The following is a 22501-nucleotide window of genomic DNA, read 5'->3' on the forward strand; positions in this document are numbered from 1 at the left end:
AATTCTCTGCATCGTCCATAACACCCAAAGCAGTACAAGAGTACATGGAAGAAACTCAATGTACTCTTCTTGAGTAACTATTGGAAATTATGGTTAAATAACAGAACTCCCTTGCTGCATTAGTTAATTTTTTTGCAGAATTATAATGCTAATACTTTAAAATTATATTATTTACCACATCACAGGCTAGTTAATCTTTTTGCCAGAATTTAGAACGTTACTCACCTTTGCATTACGTTGTGCATACTGAGCAACCACTCGGGACAACAGAGACCAAAGAGCAGGATCAGCTGGGTTACTACAGAGATCATCAAAAGCAGAGGGCTTAGAGATGGGAGTTACTTTAACCACAAAAAAGTCCAAGCAACCAGCATTTTATCTAGTACCTAAGCTTAAAATCCTTTAGACAGCTGAAACAATCTATAATAATAAAAGTGTAATGTGCTAATTAGAACGGAAAGCCAAAAGACCTTCCGGATGTCATTCTGGACATCCTTCCAGACGAAGCTGCAGCGGCAGGGGCAGAGGCAGAGGCAGAGGCAGTTAGGGGCCATCAGGCAGATAGGCAAGCAGCTGGGGCAATCAGGCAGGCAGGAGAGCAGTTAGGGGTGATGAGGCAGACAAGCAGAGGTGGTTAGGGGCAATCAGGCAGGCAAGCAATTAGGAGCCAGTGGTCCCGGATTGCGAGAGGGATGTCTGACTGCCAGTTTAGGCCCAATCCTGCAGGGATTCCTCCAGGGTCTCAGATTGTGAGAGGGTACAAGGCTGGGCTGAGGGACCCTCCCCCCCTCTGGTGCACAAATTTCGTGCACTGGGCCTCTAGTTTGATATAATTGTCCATGTGTGGTTGAGTGTCTTAATTTTTAGAAAACATATTTTATATATCTTTCATACAACAATCCTTATGAAAATAAGGAAAAAAAACCAGCAATATAATGATTATAAAGCCATAAGATCTAATTAAGGAAGGTTAAGGAAATGTAACATATGTGTCCAAAGAAAATATAAAGAGATGAGAGCTATGGAAAAAAAACAAACTCATGATATAACACTTTACTGCTGAAGATAAATACCACTGCTGCTATTGAGAACAGGTTTCTATATTCCAAACTTTGAATGCGTTAATGAATGCTTATGTGGCCAAAATATTCTTAATGCCATCAAAATGGACAGTATCTTATAACAACCTGACATCACAAACTTGAGAATTAGTAAGGGCTTTCATACTAAAAGTTGAGAAGGGCAAAATTTCTGTTCTCTCTCTCTCTCTCTATTAACTGACTTTAAAAAAAAACTTCATAGCTGAAATAATATAAGTTTATGGGCAATTTCATAAAAAACACATTTTGGTTTCCAAATGTATATGTGCACCACCTCATTTTATATTCCTAATAAGATCCAAATGTCAGAGACGACCTCATCAAGTATAATTCAACCCCGAGTTTATAAGCACAGAATTTACCTGTGAACAGCTTTAGATGCTTGTCTCTGCACTGCCACACTGCGGCCTTGCAGCGCATAAATCGCTGAAGTAAGAAGGCACCTCTGATAATCATTGTCTTTCTGTTTGACGTGCTTCAATAACTCATTAAGTGCTGCTTTTGACAGTGTAGCATCCTGCATTGCCAATCCCAAGGCACACAGGGCTTGAAGGCTCTCTATGGTTGGCTCCTTTAAGACTGAACTGTAAATATATTTTTTAAATGCTGATTAGTTATAAATACAGTAGTCTGTACCTATCTATTACAACATATTTAACATCTAGTAGGAAAAGCAATTTACTTAACGATTCACCAAACTAAGCCCAGCTTTGAGATAAATATAAGAACAAACTGGTTGGCTTCTTGTAACAGCAATTTCCCTGACTATCTGGCCTTTCACAAAGCAGCAATAGCCAAATTTACTTTTTGGTCATTATATCTAAATTTCAGAAAAAACTTAGTATTTCTAATAATGATTACGAATGTTGTACCATAAAAAAAGGAGAACATCTAAAAACTTTTTGAACAGTTTATTAAAATGTAATAGAAATATTCAAAACGTTACAAAATAATGCATAGAGGTAATTCTGTGTTTTTACAATGATTGAGGAGCGTCATTAGCATATAATGGGTGGGGGAAGGAGATGCACTCTTCCTGCAATGGGGAAACCATTCTGTACTATGGGTATTTGTACCACTGAAAGTGCCAATAAAGCACTTAGTTGATAACCACTGTCCAATAGCATTATCTTAATCATCTATTGCTTCTGAAAAAATTAAGATTAACTTTCTAAAAAAAAAAAAATCCAGAAGTCAAAAAATACTATATGAATAACCACATATATCATCGGCTGTTATTTTTAATTTATGCTCAAAATATAGAAATAGATACAAGTTATATTGGTAGCATTTTTTAAAAAAAGACTCAACTTTAAATTAACTTTATCATGTTAACTTGAAAAAGGAAAAAATCTCTTTGGGGATGCAAAAGGCCAAAAACAAGACAGTTACAACTGCCTTCATTAAAATTTTAAGATCCTACTAGATCAGGTGATAAATTACTCTTTTAAAAAATAAATAAGTAGCCCTAACCGGTTTGGCTCAGTGGATAGAGCGTCGGCCTGCGGACTCAAGGGTCCCAGGTTCGATTCTGGTCAAGGGCATGTATCTTGGTTGCGGGCACATACCCAGTAGGGAGTGTGCAGGAGGCAGCTGATCAATGTTTTTCTCTCATCGATGTTTCTAACTCCCTACCCCTCTCCCTTCTTTTCTGTAAAAAATCAATAAAATATATTTAAAAAATAAATGAATGAATGAATGAATGAATGAATGAATGAATGAATAAAACACAGTGCACAGGATGATTTTGAAGGACTGGATGGATCCAGGACTAAGATTTAAGCCACAATCTCTAGTTCCACCTGTGACCATCAGTTCAGAACCAGGTGGGTCTAATCTCTTTTGTTGACCAAACAGTTCCTAAAGCATTGAGAACTTCAGCTTACATGGCTCCAAATTTGAAACCATTATTTAAGTATTTAGTCATGTTAACTGTTTACATCAACCACACATACCATTTAAACAGCAATGTCTTGGCTACATCCATTTTTCCTTGTTTATACTCCGTTATTGCCAGAGCTGTCAAGATGTGGGCTTTGTCTTGCTCTGATTCAACAACAGACAAGGCTCTCTCATAGGCTGTTATATAGGGTTGAAAACAAACAAAAACAATATAAAAGAAATCCTGATTGACAATCTATCAGATTTTTCCTTTCCTAATTCTATTTTTCAAAAGATCTAACTAAAACTATATCTTATTGTTCCCTTATTTTCAAGCAGATGAAATAAAAATGTGTAATAATCTAACTTGTTTAGCTATTCCAAGGTGATTCTGGGGCTAACATTGGGATTATTATATGATGTTCCCTAATATCTATCTTCAGAATCTTGAGAGAGTTCTTAGTCACCATCTTCAAAACAAGTGGAGGCCGGCAGCCACAGAGATAGCACCAAATTCCATGTGCAGACCAGCAACTCCATCAAATAGATCCTTACAATGAGCTGCACACAAAGAGTTTAGGCCCATGTATGTGAAAATGCACTCAATTATCACTTTTGCAGAAACCAAAATATACTATTATTAACAATGGTTGAGATCTTCATTTATCAGAAATTTACATTTAAGCACTGTGAAGTAGTAAAGACCTGCTTTCAAATGCTAACTCATGTCAACCATAAGTGATCTTGGGGCTCAGTTTCCTTGTCTAAATAATGAAAATAAAACACAGATAATAACACTGTTATAAGGACTATTCATCATAATAACCTACTAACTGACAAACAGATAAAAAGTTCCTGGTATTGTTCCTGACTCCTAGTCAGATGTTCATAAACATTGCAACCTGTACCCCATCTCAATATTACATCTTTCTTCATGTAAGGTCACTGTGATCAAATTCCTCTGAACCCTGGAAAAGTAAGATGTGATCTTCAGCTTTAAGCAACATACTCACCTTTGCTGCTCTCTTTATAGAGACCCTTCATAAATAAAGCCAGTGCAAACCCTATGATGTCTTCTAACTCTTCAAGGGGTGTTGACTTAAAAGCCTGGATAGCTTTATCATATTCACCAATGGAACTAAGAAGCAAAACAAAATTTATTTTTAATATAAAAAATAATTTTGGCTTACATCATCAAAATATAGAGACATTATTATACCACATTTCTTCTAATAACTTTACTTCATCTATCAGAGTTAAAGCTGTAGAGAGAACTTAATATAAAAGGCGTATCACTTATTTCACATAGGATATACTAAGGGGATTTAACTTCACACTTGGCTTCTTTTAAATAATATGTGAAAATGACTAGTTTTGCTAAAGTGCAAAGTGTTTTTTAAAAACAAACTTGAATTAAAATCCAAAATTATAAAAATAATTCCAAGTTCTTTTATACAGAAATCTACATTTTTAAGCTTAACACATTAAATATTACTCCCATAAGTATGGTTCCAGCACCTTGGACAAGCCAAACAAGTCAAAAAATTCCTTAGTCAGAATCAAAGCTAGCCTTTGTTTGGAGGGCACATAGAAACATTAAAATTCCACAGATAAAACTATAGATGCTCTTTTCTGTACTTATTGATATAAAAGTAAAAATCTGTTATATCTGATGCTAAATGTAATACTTCTTAATAACAGAAAAATAACTTGTTTTGCTTATTTAAAAATGAAGAGAAACTGCCATCACCTGGAATAGAAACATTGTATATTTGATATTCTTAGTATCCATCACTATAACCAGAAGCCATTTCTATTTTTAATGTGTTATTGGAAATCTTTTCATAAAATTTTTTTAATCTTGGGAGTGGGTGGGAACTAAAAATACAAGCAATCTTTGCTTCTAAAATTCATTTTACAAAGGTGAAAGAATTTTAAAATCAATAAAATCAAATTTGATAAATATTTTGATAAAGGAAAGAGCTACTTTAGACTGTTTATGAATAAATACATTCAATTTGGGGGCGGCTCTTAACTTGAGCAATGCTTCCTTAGCTTCAACTAAAACCTTACCCCCATAACACCTATTCTCTGGTCCTAGTTCTATCCTCTAAAACAACTGGAATCATTTTTAATCTTTAAAAAACAATATTTTTTGAAGTAAGAAGTCTTTGAGAATCTGAAGGAAGCTATGTGGCTCTCTCCCAACTCACCAAATGCACACACACAGACATTTTTATGTACTATTTCAAAAGAATTCAGAATGTTTCTGAATTCCTAATGTCCATCCCCAGTTTAAAATATACAGAAAATGAGAATAAACCCAATTCTTCCAATTAATTAGGCTTCTACTTTAGAGACAGCAACTGCCTCTCTTCCAAATGTTCTCTTATGTAGTCCACAGCCATCAGTTCTAAACCTGCTCCTCATAAAGCACACTGGAGTTAGGTATTGTCCGAGGTACAGAAAACTGTTAACACTGCCTGCCTTTATGGGAATTATATATCCTGGCGGAATGTCAACAGCCCACTACTCTCGAAACTTGTCATCACCTCACTAGTTCCATAGCTTTCACCAGAAATATCACGTAGGTCACAGAATTAATGGGGGAAAAACATGCTTACCATAACAATCTGCCATAATTTCTAATTGCATCATGATAATTAACTTGGTCTTCTGCATTCTGTAACAACAAAATTGCCCTAAAAAAATAAAAAAAAAAAAGGCATTTTAAGTTATCTATATGCAATAGCATTTTTTCACCCTTCTTCATTAACTGAATCTACAGATTTTTGCTTTTGTTTAATTCTACTAATTCTTTAATGCTAAGTTATAACATCTATTCAAACTTTATTAAACTGGTACCACAAAAGAATACTTAATACTTAGATTTTAGATTGTCAGGAAAATTACTTTAACAAAGTGAATCTTATAAGTGAAATCATTTATCATGTGTGAGTTTTAAATATTCCAAAAATTTTAATCTAAGAATGGAAAAACAACTATGTTGATGTTTTAAGTTTTGACATATTTGAACTACATAGAAAGCACTCTAAAATATTTATGTAATAGTTTGAGTTAGGACATCAGGAAATTGATTGCTTTCATGTGCCTTTACCAGTTACATACAGAAATGTATGTGAGCAACACTGAGTTCAGAGAAAGGAAGGCGTTACAAGGAATCCTCAGAGGCTTAGAATTAATTCACCAACATGCTGAAAGCCCAGATTTTTACCTTCTCCTGCTCAGTCCCTTTTGGGCAACCAGGGAAATGTTTAACAACTAAATGGAATGAAATACTTAGTAATATTTCATTTTATTTTATTTTCTGTTTAAAGGGGATTAGCCAGGAAGAAACATCCAAGAAAAGCTTCTACTCCCCCTGATGTTACATGAAAAACAAAAATTAGCCAGAGAAGTCTAAGGGAGAGTATTATAGAGACAGTACTGTATTAAAAACTATACTTCTGGTTAGATTTAATACCTAATTTGTAGTTTCAAGCCTCAAAAACCTGTTTAAGGCAAAAACCACAGTGGTAAACAGGTAAGAAAGAGTGGTACATATTCAAGTGACTGTGGAGTTGCCATTTTAGGCTGAAGGTATAACCAGTACCAGATTCATAATGTGTGATTATAATATGTACCCCAAAAAAGTAGTGAGCACTCCTAAAGATTTCTAGCTTTCTGTTTAAAAATCCTGCTCACTGTTGTATTCTATCATAGTTATACAGTTTGTTTACTGGTAAGTTTATTGTGACAGTGAAAGAAATATAATTGTGGTTTTTCATAATCCTCTCCACTAAACCTGGAAAAATAACTTTATTATATAACCTCCAGTACCATCTAGTGATTACTCCTTTGAACTACAGAGAGATCCATAAAAAAATGGCAAAGTATTTAGGAAACCTCAATTTTTTTTTTTTTAATCTAACAAGGCCTCTTCTAAAAATCTATTTATTTAAATTGAGGGCAAGAATGCAACCAGGTCTTTTAAACTTTTCATCTGGTCCTCACAAGATCAAGTTATTTTCTTATTCACGAATCAAATAATTTGCAGAGAATAAAACTTCAAGTTTATTTCCTTTCCTACTGTTCTCCTGTCTAGTCATTGTACTTGAGCACATGTCCTTGTTTCTTCCACATGCTAAGTGCACCCCTGACTCAGAGCACTTGCTCTTGCTGTTCCTTCTGCCTGGAGCGCTCTGACATCCAAATGGCTTGTGGCTTCACTTCATCAAGGCCAGGCCTCATTTGCCTCCTTTTAAACCCACCCTTCTTAAAACCTATCTCAAATTCATTGCCTGCCTCTGTAATTTCTGGTCCTCTACTTTGATGTTCTTTCTTAGCAATTACTACCATCACAGATGACCTACATGGGTCTCCCCGACCTGAACAGGAGCTCCATGAAAAAAGGGCCTGTGTCCGTTTTAACTCACTGCTAAGCTGCCAGAGCCCAGGACACTGCTGGATTCAAAGCAGTTCAACAAACACTTACTGATGGGTACATACAGAGAAGATTAAAGTGGCTCAAACAGATACATAATGTTCTGATTTCTTCTCTGAATAAATATGTATTTAATAAAGCTAGACAAAGTCTAAAGGGATGGATTTTTCTAAAATAGAATCTGAGGGATTTTTAGTTTGGTTTTCCCTTTTCCTCTCTCTCTCTCCCTCTCACCCTCCCACATCCCTCCCTCCCTCAGATTAAGGAACAGAAACCAAAATATAGCTGAAAATTTGAACTGCGTATTTTCACCTTCATAGATGTAGTAATAACAGATAACAAAAGATTAGGAAAAAATGAAAACATTTATTTAGTACCTTCTTCATGAGAGTGAGACTAAATTAAAAAAAGGCCACTAACATATAAGGACAGCATTTCGGTTAAAGGCAGAGTTTACCTGTGGAGTGCATCTGCTGCTTCCTTTTTCAGCTGTAGATGTTCATTTAAATAACTCAACATTGTGAGAGCTGGAGCATAGTTTGGAATTCTTTCTGGAAATCAAAAATATCTGTTCTTTACATGTACATAATGGTTGTGTTTATGAGATATTAGTTTTATTTTCAATTCTTTAATATTTTAAACAACAGAGTATATCTTGAAATCTTTGGCATTGTTAAGAATAGCAGTCTGATTATCTTGACTATGAAATACCAGTAATCATTTTATAATTCTTCCACATTTTTCAGTAACATTTATAGTTACTACAAATTATAATTCTTCCAAATTATTCAGTAACATTTACAGTTACTACATACTTTAAATGTTTTAAAGTTTAAACATTTTTATCCCTAATGGTAAAATAACTTGAAAATGTACCTCATGTTAAAACTATGCATTTGATTTATAAGGAAAATTCAGTTCTTTAGCTAATCATGTAAACCTTCCCAGGATTAATTTTTCTTGGGGGTTGTGTTCCAATTTCTATGTATGTTTTTTTTAAATAACTCAGTATCATACACTAGAAACAGAGAATGACTTTGGAATTGCCAATGCAGCATTTTGAAATTTTCATGTCTAAAGAAATCATGCATCTGATTATGTACAAAGAAAACATCTGATCTAATTAAAAGCTGTATTGGGAAGCAAGCCTTCAAATCCCTCTTGTTTAACAAAATATACTGTAATCATATCATAGCTTATGTGATGGTTATATTCTAACATCAAAGAATAAGGTATAATCATTGTTGGGGAGCACACAAGACTTGGTTGGAAAGTTTGTAGGGAGGACATTCTGAGAAAAGGGAAGTGTGTGGAAGGCCGCCTGCCCTGTTTATGAGAATTCTGACTTAGGGGAGACTTAGGGGAGTGTCGAAGGCAGCATCCCTAATTATTCCTGACCTTCCCAAACAAGTCTGTGCACGTGCAGACCCCCAGGTGCTGACTGGAATCCTTATGCTTAATCCCTGGATGCCCTTACCTAGAGGACAATGTAAACACATGTCCCCCCAAGATTGCTCAGTATCTAAAGATAAAGGGTATCCCAAAATTCACACAAGAAGTAATTTTGATAGAAAACACAGGTTTATAATTAAAAATTGTAATTTTTTTATTGATTCATAAAGTATACAGTATAGGGTTATGTATGGAATAGCATATCGGGTAAATGGCCTCCACGGCTTTGCTGGCACATACGCACTCTTTTGTTATTGCCTGAGCAGCCGCATTTTCGAAGAATGGTCCAAATATGCCTCCAGCCCAAAATCCGCACCAAACAGTGACACATTGTGGATGCATTTGTTTCTCAACAATCACTCATGGATTTCCTGAACCCCAAATGCGACAATTCTGTCGATTAACCAAGCCATCAAGATGAAAAAGAGCCTCATCGAAATTCAGCCACATTTATGCAAAACAGTCATGCCAAATTTCAACAAAAGAGTGCATATGTGCCAGCAAAGCCGTGGAGGCCATTTACCCGATATGCTATTCCATACATAACCCTATACTGTATACTTTATGAATCAATAAAAAAATTACAATTTTTAATTATAAACCTGTGTTTTCTATCAAAATTACTTCTTGCGTGAATTTTGGGACACCCTTTAAAAACTGCAATAAAAGGCTAATGAGGCAGACAACTGAGGCTGCCTGGTCCCTTTGGCCAGACAATCCCATAGCTCTCTCTTTCACAGTGAAACTGTGTCGGAGCAATTTGTTCATCTGTTGTTCAGGGGCTGCTGGTCAGCCCTAGCAAATCATATCATACTTTATACGATGGTTAGATTCTAACATCAAAGCATAAGGCGAAAATCACAGTCAAGTTATTCTTGAAAAATCCTCAAGTTACCACACAAGGAGAGGAGCACCAAAATGGAGTCAAACTGAGTAAAAGGAGACCGTGCCTACCATCCACTCGTCCTGAAGCACCTAGCAGGACAGATGAAGACACTGTGCTCTCCCTCTTTTCTCTCCTAAGTTATTCATTTTTGGCTAAGCACATGTAGTTGAATTTGTTAAATAATTTTTTATCACTATGACTCCACTATTGAGTTAAAAATGTAACTGTGTAAAACTGTCAGGAAATAATTTGTTTGTTGCTCTAGGAATCGGAATTTCGCAGAAAACTCAAGATTTACCCTTTATGAAAATCCTTCATAAATGTTACCCATTCTGTAAGGAAACCTTTCAATGAAATTTCTGATCATACGCTTTCACAGAGGCTCTAGGTATTCATTAGAGTCATTCATTTTGGCATACCAATAACATGTGGATGCCCCAAAGTGCTGACTTTAAAATAACTGCATTCTCCTCAAGGGCCCCAGGCTCAATGCAGGAGGAATATTACTACCCTTCAATATCTATGATGAGGCATTTTCTCTTCAGCTTTTCACAATTTATTTGATTCTTTATATTAAAATGCCTTATTTATTCTAATTTTGTCAAAAGATTTTAAAAAATACTAGCAAAACTAACATTTCTTGAGCATGTAAAGTATGCCAGTTACTCTGCACATTTTGTAGGGTTTACAGGTAGGAAAACTAAAATTAAATTTGGTAACATGCCCAGGGTTTTATTATGGCTACTAAATGATAGAGGGGAGATTAAAATTCAATAGTAGTTTTATTAAGGAAAGGAAATTATTATCATAGATGGTTAATAAAACTTCACCATTCTATCCTTTTTCTAAACATATTTTTCCAGTATCTTAAAGAAAAATCAGGTATTAAAGTGGGAGGTTAAAGGCACTGGGTTTGAAACTTAAAGCACATTATCTCATTTAATTCTCACATCGCTACAGCCTAGGTGCTGTTATCTCTACTTTCCAAGGTTAAAAGAAGTTAAGGGAAGTAAAATACATGGCCTAAGACTGTAGCAAAAGTAAATGGCAGAGCTAGAATAGAAGCAACTTGGGCCCTTTAGGCTCCAAAATGTTTCCACTGCAACATGGAAATCACTTTTTTAAAAAAAATATATTTTATTGATTTTTTACAGAGAGGAGGGGAGAGGGATAGAGAGTTAGAAACATCGATGAGAGAGAAACATCGATCAGCTGCCTCTTGCACACCCCCTACTGGGGATGTGCCCGCAACCCAGGTACATGCCCTTGACCGGAATCAAACCTGGGACCCTTGAGTCCGCAGGCCGACGCTCTATCCACTGAGCCAAACCGGTTAGGGCCATGGAAATCACTTTTCTCTTGAATCATTAGCTAACATTTCATCACTCTTCAAAGTCCTTACTAAAGTTTAAAAAGTAGATTCCTTGGCCACTGGGGGTAGAAAAGGCAAATTCATGTCTTAAGAAATACTAATATTTAATTTGGAATTAACTAATTTAAAAAATTCATTAAATTATTTCAACAGTTATTAAAATATCTTGCCATTATATAACAGGTGCCTTACCTATGTATTTACTCAAAACAACTTGTGCTGCTGGGATAGCATTCATCTGGAGGATGTTGTACCGGTACAGCTCTGTTTCTCTGTTGCTTTTATCTTGCAATGTAGTACAGACCCAGTATGCATAACCGATTGCTCCCTCAGTCTTTAAAAAAGCCGAAGTTAACAAGTGGACATAGGGTAATAAATATACCAATACAAAATGAAGAAATGAAACAATGCACTTCAATACAATAAATAGCACACCTTAGTTTTCTTTAAGTCAACTGTTAAGTGCCTTTACAGGTTCACTATGATATAACACAGCTAAGAACATATTTAAATCACTTGCTTCAACCCTAAGTAGAAGAATCAAATGGGATAAATTAAGTGCAGAAAATAGAGCTCCGCCTGATGGTTTAGTTTGCTGCTTTTCAGCACCATTCTCATAGGTCAAAGTAATAATTACCAATCAAAAGAATCGTAAAACACTTTCATAAATAATCTAGAAATATCAACCAAGTTAGTCCTTATCTTATGTTTATTTTTTCTAGAGTCTCGGTTTCTACTTTACATGACTACTACTGTATCTACTGAATACCAATGTCATTTCATCAGATCTTGATGTCTTTAATTAAAGATAGCTTATCTGCCTTTGAGAAAGAATGAACAGTAGAGACAAGTGCTGTCATTAACATCTGATACCACTAAGTATCCATTTTCTCAACAAGGATAATACTTTTCTCATTAGTGAATCCTAAGAAGAATGCTCAAATTCTTACGTGCATACTGAGTTCTGTGGTGTGCCTGAAAAGATCCATGGTGTCGTAACTTCCAACTGTCTCTGCAATAAGGGCCTATAAAGAAAAAAGAGGTTCTGAATGTGTTTAAAAGGAGAAATCATCATCATCAATCATCACCATCATCATCATTATCATCAATGAAACTGGAAAAAACAAAGGTTAAAAAGCTGTGCTTAAAAGTAAAGTTAATTTCTAGTTCAGTCTTAGCTACCATATTCCCATGGCTCAGAGAACAAGAATGACTTATTAAATTGGACCTTAAAGCAGACAAATGCTTTCAGAATGCCACCTGCAACCTCCTTCCTCTCCTCTCACCCTTGACTAATTCATACTGGTATTTGTCTGGAATAGGATTCTTAATCACATGGTCAGCTCAGATTCACCGGGTAGCTTTTTTAAAAGAAGGTCTTCTCCCCTAGTTTCCATAGATACGGGGGAGAGTCACACATGTTCATTTTTAAAACCACCTCAGGATTTTAAATAGTATACCTATGCTATTGATTTTATGAGACTATGTAATATCTTAGAATTAGTTTCAAGACCATCTATCTTTTAAAGAAATTAGGGTTTTTTTAGTTATCATTTATTACTAATATTATTAAAAAATTAATATTAAGTTTCACTTCTATTGTTAATATTTTAATTAAATTTACTAGTTATATCTTGAAATAAATTATTTTTAAGAGCTACAATATCTGAAAAATAAAAAATATACGCTTTTCTGACAACATCTAAGATGAATGAGCCTAGAGCAGTGCTACATTTGGATCAGCAGCAGCAGCATCCCTTGGAACAGTTAGAAATGAAAATTCTTTAGCCCCTTGTGTCCAATAATTACATAGAAATTAGTATAGTAATGCCATTGCTCCCAGATGCTACCACAGTTAACGGGAACAGGAAGTCTGCCTTGCTAACTCTGCTTCTTCACCAATTAGCTAGAATTAGACCCAAAAGTTAAAAGTACAATAAAAATTATCAAAACCCAGATTAATGATTTTCTGATATGGGTGATGCCTCTAGTATTCGCTGAACAAAAAATAAGATAAAATCAACAACTTACTAATTTCTCAACTACACAGGATTTAGAGGCTACCCTTTATAATCCCCTTCTTTTTCAGGTGAGAACATTGAATCCAGCAATTTTGTTAAGGTTAAAAAAAAAAAAAAATTAGTCAGTGATAGACTCAGATCACAACCAAGTATCCTGATTCCTATTTGGCAGTACAAAAGTCTAAATTTGGGGGGGGTTGGCAGACTCATATAAACAAGTACCAAATAAAATTATGAAAACTTTACAGAAAATGAGAAAACAATCAAAATGATATTGTAAATTTTCATTTGGGGGAGGGGTAAATGTGCATTACATAGCTCTTGGTTTATTCTTTAAGCATAATAATGTCAGACTGATGGGGTTAAAAGCCTCCCAAATCAATGCTTAATCATTACAAGCTGTATGACTTTGGGCACAATACTCAGTGTCTCTAAGCTTCAATTCCACATCTACAAAAAGTTTAACAACTACCACCAACTCAAAGGACTGATGAAAGTTCAATTGAAATAATGTGAACAAAGGGCCTGTTATTATTATGATCACTGTTATTTATATTAATAGGTTATTTATACCACTTTATATTAATAGGTTATTTATGTCAACAGAATTATTAATAACTAAATGTTGTCTTACTTGTCCAATCCAGCACATTAAATAAGATGGATCAAGGGACTGAGCAGTTTTGAAAGCTTCATGAGCTTGCTAGGAAACAAAAAAACAAAAAATAATACATCAAGTCATTTTATACATTTAATATTAAATTGTTTATGTTTAAAAATCATAAAGTAAGAGAATAAGAAAACCGAGACTTATCAACATAAATACATGTATGAACTTAAAATTGCTTAAACACAATTAGCAACACTTAAATCAGTGTTCCACCAGAACACTCCTGGCTACATCAGATTTCTCTACAGGTTTAGGGATTCTGGTCCCAGTGAAAGGGCATATAGATGTTCACTTTACATTTGGTAGAACTTTTAACAAATTACCCATATATTTCCTAGGTTTGAAGAAAGTAAGTAAGGCTGTATCTATTCCCCTCTCTTTGAGCTTAGCTGGGAGGATAAAAACTAACAACCAACAAAGTCTGAGATACGTAACTGCTACTAGACAACAAGAGTGGTTGACATAATCTGTGCTAAGCAGTCAGGAAACTTTAAAGATACTGTACTTGGGCACATTAAGTTGCATGTCATTTTTTTTTCCTGATACAAAAAATAACATTATATGCTACTTTATATCACTTTCTCAATAATCTATGTGTGACAGAAAACAGTCTTATTTTTCCTCTAAAAAAGTAAGCTAACGGGCTAATGTGTCATGTTATCGCAAAACCACATCCATGGTTTATTAACTAAGATCTTGCTTTGTTTAAATTAAAAAATAATGTATTTTTTCAAATAAGATACACATTAATATTTTTCTTTGTTCTATTTACAATCTTCTAAAGCAATCTCTGCTGTGACTTAATGTATTCCTAAGAATATTACTAACACTACTTTAAAACAGTGATTTTCAATATGCTGGCTGAAACAAAACAGTACAGATGTTGTCTGTGGGTTTGTAGAAACTTCTAAACATCACCTACAAACACATGCCCAATTTTCTAACTGTTTGAGTATAACAAATTACACTGTGGTTTATAAAGGGATTAATATCAGCTAAAACCAAATATAAATCACCCCCCAAAAATGTTAAATTTAAGCTGCTAGAGAGTACTAATCGTCTCCCTTATTTCATCACCCTACCTTCAACATCACCTACATGGGACTCCTCTTACATGTGTACAGATAAAAACAAAAAACAAAAAAAATAAATACCCAAATAATTCATAGAATTGTTTTAATCTCTAAATGGAAAACCAAAATAATTATAAAACCATAAATTTCTTGAGTGGTATGGAAAGGAAAATCAATCTTACACATTCATTATTCAATAACATAAACCGAATGTCATTAATTATCTAGCATATTAGAGAGCATACTGGATAGATAACAAGGTGTGAAGTATTTCTCCACAAGAAATTGTGCTATTATGAAGAGATCATGTATAGGAAATGTTCATTACTTTTAATATGACAAAGCAGTCAGCACAGTTACCTCAATGTTTTCATTTGCAAGGTATAACACTCCCAAGTTGGTCCATGCAACAGGATTCTAAAATACATATATATATGTATAAAAATTAGGTCTCTTGTCTCCAGGGAAGTCTCAGAAAATTATTCACACTAAATTTCAAAGTCCTTTTTCATTGACCGACACATAGAACACTCACAATTTGCTCCGACTGGATTGATTTGATGAAACAATGCTGAGCCAGGGCATAATTTTTAATAGCTGAAAAATAGAGAATTTAATGAAACTGAACTTTATTACCTGAAATGAGCAATCTTCTAAAATTATTGAAGTGTTATTAATTCTTACCACTATAACATGAAACCACACCAAGAGCATTCCAGTATAAGTGACTATTACTGTTGAGTCTCACTGCCTTTTTCAGACACTGAAAAATAAAGTTAAATTATTTTTTTAACTCTTTGAATGTCAGCACATATATCAAGATAAATGTGGTTAATGTAAAAGCACTAAAGTTATTTTCTTTATCAATAACATTTTTCAGAGCACTTTTTTTTAAGTTTATGAAAAAATTATCAAAATCATACATGTAATGATTTCTCCAACAAGTCTTTAAGATCATTCATGTTGCTGCCAGTTTCTGCTAGATGTTGTGCTTGACGATAATAATTAATTCCAAGATCACACCATGTACTAGATGTAGACATCAGTTTTAAAGCACGCCCGTAACACCTATGGAAATATAAAAGTGGATGTTATGTTTGGTTATCATGCCCTTATTCAATTTGAATGTCATTATCTGGCAATCTTTGTAAATTACCTTCCTCCTAGATGGAGGAGCTCATTTTTCTTTAATACTTGTTTTCCTTCTTTCTGGCCTAGAAGGACTCCTAAAACATTAACATTCACTTTAGATGGCGAGACAGCATGCAGACTGGTACAAGCATCCCCAACTAGCTTCCAAAGGCAAGAAACATCATCTCGATGTTGCAGAGCCCTGGAGAGAAAAAAAAAGCATAATTCCTTTAAATTATTTCCAAAAAGTATAGGCTATCTCCCTCATTATTACTTACAATTAAAAAAGAAAAATTATACATACAGTCCTGATTAAAATCTACTTCCTTAATTAAGTGCAGTGAATGATTTACTAAATTCCTTCTAACTGAATTATACCTTATCACCTCCGTAATAGGAAGAAGGGTAGAGGGAAGAGAAGGAACTGATTGTTTTGTGTATTTTTAAAAATGTTTTTATTGATTTTTTTTAGAGAGAGAGAGAGGAAGGAAAAGAGACATAGAAACATGGATGAGAGAGAAACACCGGCTCCCCAGTGGAGATCAAGCCCACAACCTGGGCATATGCCCTGACCGGAATCTAACCTGTGACCTCTTGGTGTATGACACTCAATCAGCTGAGCCACATTGGCCAGGCAACGAAGTGATTGTTTTAAGTTAAGAACCAGAAACTTTACAAACATTTCTTTGGTACTCTTCACTATTTTTGTTAGAAGTAGCAGAAATCACATTGATAAATCAATAAGTTTTTCAGAACCAATTTATATTTAATATTGACTTTTTAAAAACTATGTTCTTTGTGTTTGTTTGTTTGCTTAATAACCAAGCAGTAAAGCTGTTAACTGTCTTTTTCACAGTGGATTATTGTAAACTCAAGTGTTTGCTTTCAGATCTTCCAAAAAAAAAAAAAAAAGAAGACTAGTAAATGTATGACATACCAAATATATTTGGTAGTCCAAAGGACTTTTACTCTCTGAGACCAATTCCAAAAGTCAAAACATAAAAATGAAAAAACTCATATTTACTGAAGCAAGTAGACAAGCTCAAAAAGTAAACAGCAATATTAATAATGATGATAAAGGGGAGTTCTTTTTAGAAAGAGAAAAATCTCAGCTATACATTTCTCTTCATTTTTCTCTTCTTGAGATCTTATAAATAAAACACAGCAATTTCATTTAAGCCAAATTTTGATAATCAGCTATCACAAACAGCTATATTACTGGCAGATGGACAAGCAGATGGAACATTTTTCATAGCCTTTTCTATTCATGGAGTCCAGCCAAAAATCATTTTCTAGTATCTTCCAAGGAAGTAGGAATAATTATTGCAGTTATCACTGAAAACCCCTGCGATGACCAGGAAGAAGGACAACACTATTTCTAGTTCCTTTGCCTAAATATCTTAGCATAATTTCTAAAATTGACAGCATGAAAAAAGAAAATAGATACAAATGAAGAGAAACAATTTTAACAGTCTATACACTTATCTCCTTTTAAGTTCAATAAAAAATATCTGTGACCTGAAATAACTTCTATCACCCTTACATAAGAATTGTGTTAGTGTGAATTTTTAAATTTAGAAGTAAATATAAATTTGGGGATTATCATTTATTTTTATTTTTGTAAATCCTCACTGGAGGATATTTTTTCCATTGATTTTAGAGAGAATGAAAGGGAGGGAAGAGAGGAGAAACACTGATGTGAGAAAGCGACATCAACTGGTTGCCTCCTGCAACCACTCCAACCAGGGTGAGGAACCTGCAACCCAGGTATGTGCTCTTGAACTCCAAAGGGACACTCTAATCACCGAGCACCCAGCCAGGGTGGGGTTATCACTTTAAAAGTTTCATGTGCCACCTTATAATTGGTTGTGAGTGCTACCTGCTTCCCGGAACAAAATTTCCCAAGCTAAGAAAGGCAGTATTTTTAGCTCAAGTATCAGCATTCAAAGGTTCACCATGTACTCTTAAATATAGTTCCAACAAAGTATGCCTTCTTCACAATACCTCCCTCTTTGGAAAGAGCTATTTCATGTGAGACCTCAAAGGTAGCAATAAAAATCAGTGGGAGAAAAAAGGCTAAGGTTTTCATTTCATATTTGGTTCATATTCAAAGCAAAGCAACCTTGGAGAAACCAAATCAAGAAGGAACAGAGAAGGCAAGTAGGAAATGAAAGGAAGGGACACACAGAAAGACGTTTAAGAGCAAAACACTTCAAATGTTTGTCTAACTTGCAGACCTTTTAAAGCCATTTACCACAAATAACACTTCTACTCAGCTCAGTTCAATAAAATATCAGATTTACTCAAATTTCTCTGATTCCTTTCTTGTTATTAGGCGCCACATTTTTCCTGCACAGGTTCTCTCCAGGAGCAATCAGATTATCCATTTCCCTTTACCTCTAGACCTACCAGTAGGCCTAAAATAGGCCCTTACCACTGAAAGAAAGCACACTGTGCATCTGAAGCCCTATTTCCCACTCATTCCAATTCTAGATACTCACATTGCCAGGCCTCCTGAAAGAACACTAACCCAGAGTTATCAGAGCTGCTGCTCCACTAGCAGATAGCTTCTTCCTTCCCACCTTTCCCTATGTGTCCAGCATGTCACCTACTTGAGAGCAAGAAATTACACCTGTTCTCCAGCGCTAAGTTAATACAATATGTATTAGAATATGTTGTAGAATTAATTGGTTTGTCTATTATTCTTTATGCTTAATATTCTGAATAATGAACACTATAACAAAATAAACATAGAATGTTTATTCTAAATAGAATTTATTCTAAATTTGGCTTTATTATAATATTAAGAAAATAAACACAATGAATAATAAGATTAATACTAACCAAGTAAAATATTCCAGTGCTTTTTCTATGTAGTCAACAGCTTTCCCATCAAGATAATCAACTAGAGCTGCTTTTGCCATCATGAGATGGCACTCACCCAAACCTAAAACCAGATAAGTTTGTAGTTGTTAAAAACATGTAAAAAATAAACTTAGCATATTAAAGACACTTTCCAGAAAACAAAACTGAATAGTATTTTATAAAAATTATTTTAAAGCATGGTCTTGCATATATTTAGTAAGGAATTTAAATGACAGGGCTCTACTAGAGTAAACAGGTACTAAAAAAATAAAAACTACATATGGAACCTAAGAATTTCCTGAGGAAATCGAAAGTGACCTCCTGGTTCATGGGTCGAAGCTCAACCACTGAGTCACACTGGCCAGGCAAGAAGTCCTTTTTGAAAGTTACTGAATACATTTAGGAAATTCACCCAAGGATTTTGTACTTTAGTACCACAAAAGTCAAAGGAGCTATTAAAAAAATTACCTTTCAAAGCAGGTACATAATCTTCTTTCGTTTTAATGATCAGCTGGTATTGAGCTACAGCCTCCTTATATTTGCCTAGGATTTGCTGTATTGCTGCCACCTTAAACACACTGTATGTGGATTCTGGGTTCAGCTCACTGGCCTTTGTGAAGGATTTCAAGGCTGTTGTATAACCACCTCTGCTTAAGTATGCCTCTCCTAATGATTCCCAACAATTGAAGTCCTTTGGGTCTGCCCTTAATGCTGCCTGTAAACTAAAATTTCAAGAAACAATAAGAGAGCTCAAAGTAATAGAACTACTTCCACATCTGAAAGGAAAATATAAAATAAATAATTCAACTGAATCACACATATCCATGCTTCCTTCTATTTGTAAAAGTGCTATTAAATGCAGGTATACCTGTTCCTTTCATAGCTTTGAATATTTCTTAATACTAAGAAATTTTGTTACAATTTCAAAATAAGTAAGAACAAACTAACTTTTTTTAAGAAGTGCTAATCAGAATTTCTTTTTTTGACTATCTGGAAAAATTTCATCCTATCCTACCAGAATAGCTATATATCTTAGTATGCCTCATCTCCAAACCACACCAATCCTACCAAAACAGAAATAATCACAGTTAGAAAACAGGAATAATGCTTTAAATTTCTGATTAAATTCCATTTCCAGGAAAATTTTTAAACGCCTATATTATAGATATTAACATAAATCAGAAGCAACTTTATCTTTATGCAAATATACATACTGTATTTACCCTTAAGTGTACTTCAAACCAAATGACGAAAAATGAGCTGCTCCAAATGCCATTCAAGCTGCCAATGTCTCCACTGCCCAAAAACAATGTATGTCTTTGGGAGAACAAAGGTAATAACCTCACCTTTCATCATTCCTTGAATTTCTATGGAGAACCTACTCTATGTATGCTACTATTAGACTTCACTAGATTGGCTATCTCCTTAGCAACAGGACATCATTTAATCCATTTTTGCAACTCCAGTGCCTTGAAGATAGTAAGAACCGATCAACCTTAAATAAATTTTATTATTTCTTCCCTCAAAACACAACCTGGCAAGAGGCAACCTATAAAGTTCATTTGGGGTACAAATGGAGTTTAAGAAACCATTAGGCTGTTTAACAGAGTTTAAATACAATAAGGTGCCTTACTCAGCCACTGCTTGAGAATGTTGACCAGCTTTCAAATAGTACAGTCCTCGCCTAAGCCAGGCCCATTTGGCAGTTCCAGCACTTGCCTTCTGAGTTACTGTTGTTAGGATAGCTAAGGCAGTTTCCTAATAAGAAGAAAGGACTAATATTAGAAATATCAAATATCACAAAAATACAGAACACTTATGTAAAGTACTCAAATATATTTTCATTTACCACTTGATTTTTTAAACTTACACTGGTATACACTAAACTACGGTTTCAACAATAAATGATGAGGATTTTAATGTCTGCCAAAGGAAAAAAATTAACTCTACAAACAGTGACAAAAAAATTTCCATTGCATCTACAAAATAGAATAAAAATAATAACGTGTAAGTATCTGTAATAATAAAAGCGTAATATGCTAATTAGACCAGACTGCCGAACAACCTTCCGGACGTCCTCCTGGACGACCTTCTGGACAAAGCTGGGGCTGCGAGGACTGAGGCAAGCCGCTGCAGCTGTGAGGGCCAAGCCCCTTGCACGAATTTCGTGCATCGAGCCTCTAGTACAGTGGTCCTCAAACTTTTTAAACAGGGGGCCAGTTCACTGTCCCTCAGATCATTGGAGGGCCGGACTATAGTTTAAAAAAAAACTATGAACAAATTCCTATGCACACTGCACATATCTTATTTTGAAGTAAAAAAACAAAATGGGAACAAATACAATATTTGTATTTGCATGTGGCCCGCGGGCCGTAGTTTGAGGACCCCTGCTCTAGTATATATATAAAAATGTTTCTATTTCTACACTTCACATAAAAACAAAAGACAAAAGCGTTTTTGTTATTAGACATACCATCTCTTCAAGCTCCACGCTTAAATCAACAGCTGCAGCTCCAGATTCAGCATCAGTGTCATCCAATTCGAAAGCTTTCCTATAACATCCACGGGCTCTGTTTTTATCTCCTGCTACATCTCTGTAATAATGACCTAAATAGCAGAAGGCTTTGCCCATGTATGTATCCAGTCTGGCAGCCTTCCAATTAAAAATTGATAATAATAGAATATTAAAGTTTGTTTGAAGGGGTCCCTTTAAAAGCACAAAATATAAATACACAGATTAAAGAAAAAAAACAGGTTTATTAAACATATATAAAAATATGCCAAAACACCCTCTAATATAAGATTTAAAACAGACATGAAAACTGGCCGTCACTGCTTATAAGTGTAAAAATGTTATCTTTGTTTAAAGAAATGTGAAATTTGAATTATTATATGAATCTGCTTTTATTAGTCAAAATAAGACTTTAACATCTAGAGTTACATAAGGCTCATATGCCCATAAAACTACAGTGAGAATTACTTAAAAACTATGTTTTCCAGAGATAATAGTGTCTTATTTCTATAACTCATGATTCTTAAATAAGTAACTATTATGGTTCAATTTTCTCCTTGAAAATCCATATAACATTCTCATAAAACCTTATGTGTGAAAGATGAAACATGAAAAAGAGTTCAGTAGTAATTTTAAGTACCTTATATAATTATTATTTTTGAATTTATAATGAATCCATTTCAATTAAGAATTGAAAGTAGCACTTACTTTACCTTTAAAAAGTGGGTAAGAGCCTTTGTTTTATCTTTTCTTGTTTCTTCACCCATGAACCAATATGTTAACCCAAGTTGGTAATGATATTCAGCAACTTCAGCATCTTTCTCAAGAGCTCTCTGAAAACTAAATCACCAAAAGGAAGTAAAAAGGAATATTAAAATATATATGATATAGCAGACTCCTAGTTGAAGCAATCAAAGTTTGAATGATTCAAGGATGCTGATTTTGAAACAAGTCACTACTTCAGGATTCAGATTATAATGAAAAAGAAAAAACTTTAAAAAGCACAATGGCCTTTAGCACTACCGATGTGCTAAGTGTTCACACCAAACATTATGTTGCTTACTGAACATGCTAATCAGCTGATCACATTTCAA

At 34.5% G+C, this 22501-nt stretch overlaps 1 protein-coding gene across 10 annotated transcripts in view; it reads right to left on the reverse strand.

Annotated features, from left to right (window-relative positions):
• The window catches only part of TTC37 (tetratricopeptide repeat domain 37), a 78782-nt gene that overhangs the window by 32261 nt on the left and 24020 nt on the right, over positions 1 to 22501 (reverse strand). For 9 of the 10 annotated variants that reach the window (XR_004967764.1, XR_004967765.1, XR_004967762.1 and 6 more), the window contains 19 exons: positions 22121 to 22247; positions 21369 to 21548; positions 20529 to 20653; positions 19364 to 19617; positions 18875 to 18977; positions 16056 to 16232; positions 15823 to 15967; positions 15584 to 15662; positions 15435 to 15496; positions 15260 to 15316; positions 13791 to 13859; positions 12086 to 12160; positions 11328 to 11469; positions 7883 to 7976; positions 5606 to 5683; positions 3995 to 4119; positions 3056 to 3179; positions 1463 to 1684; positions 226 to 298 (listed from right to left, as the gene is read on the reverse strand). Coding sequence is in view for 3 of the 10 variants with exons in the window: in XM_036310707.1 (XP_036166600.1) it covers positions 226 to 298; positions 1463 to 1684; positions 3056 to 3179; positions 3995 to 4119; positions 5606 to 5683; positions 7883 to 7976; positions 11328 to 11469; positions 12086 to 12160; positions 13791 to 13859; positions 15260 to 15316; positions 15435 to 15496; positions 15584 to 15662; positions 15823 to 15967; positions 16056 to 16232; positions 18875 to 18977; positions 19364 to 19617; positions 20529 to 20653; positions 21369 to 21548; positions 22121 to 22247 (2311 nt within the window). In the remaining 7 variants the exon portion in view is untranslated. The remainder of the gene's footprint in view (positions 1 to 225; positions 299 to 1462; positions 1685 to 3055; positions 3180 to 3994; positions 4120 to 5605; positions 5684 to 7882; positions 7977 to 11327; positions 11470 to 12085; positions 12161 to 13790; positions 13860 to 15259; positions 15317 to 15434; positions 15497 to 15583; positions 15663 to 15822; positions 15968 to 16055; positions 16233 to 18874; positions 18978 to 19363; positions 19618 to 20528; positions 20654 to 21368; positions 21549 to 22120; positions 22248 to 22501) is intronic. The other variant, XR_004967767.1, reaches the window with a different exon arrangement.

This window comes from Myotis myotis, unplaced genomic scaffold (genome assembly GCF_014108235.1).
Source record: "Myotis myotis isolate mMyoMyo1 unplaced genomic scaffold, mMyoMyo1.p scaffold_m19_p_5, whole genome shotgun sequence".
Classification (NCBI taxonomy): Eukaryota; Metazoa; Chordata; class Mammalia; order Chiroptera; family Vespertilionidae; genus Myotis; species Myotis myotis.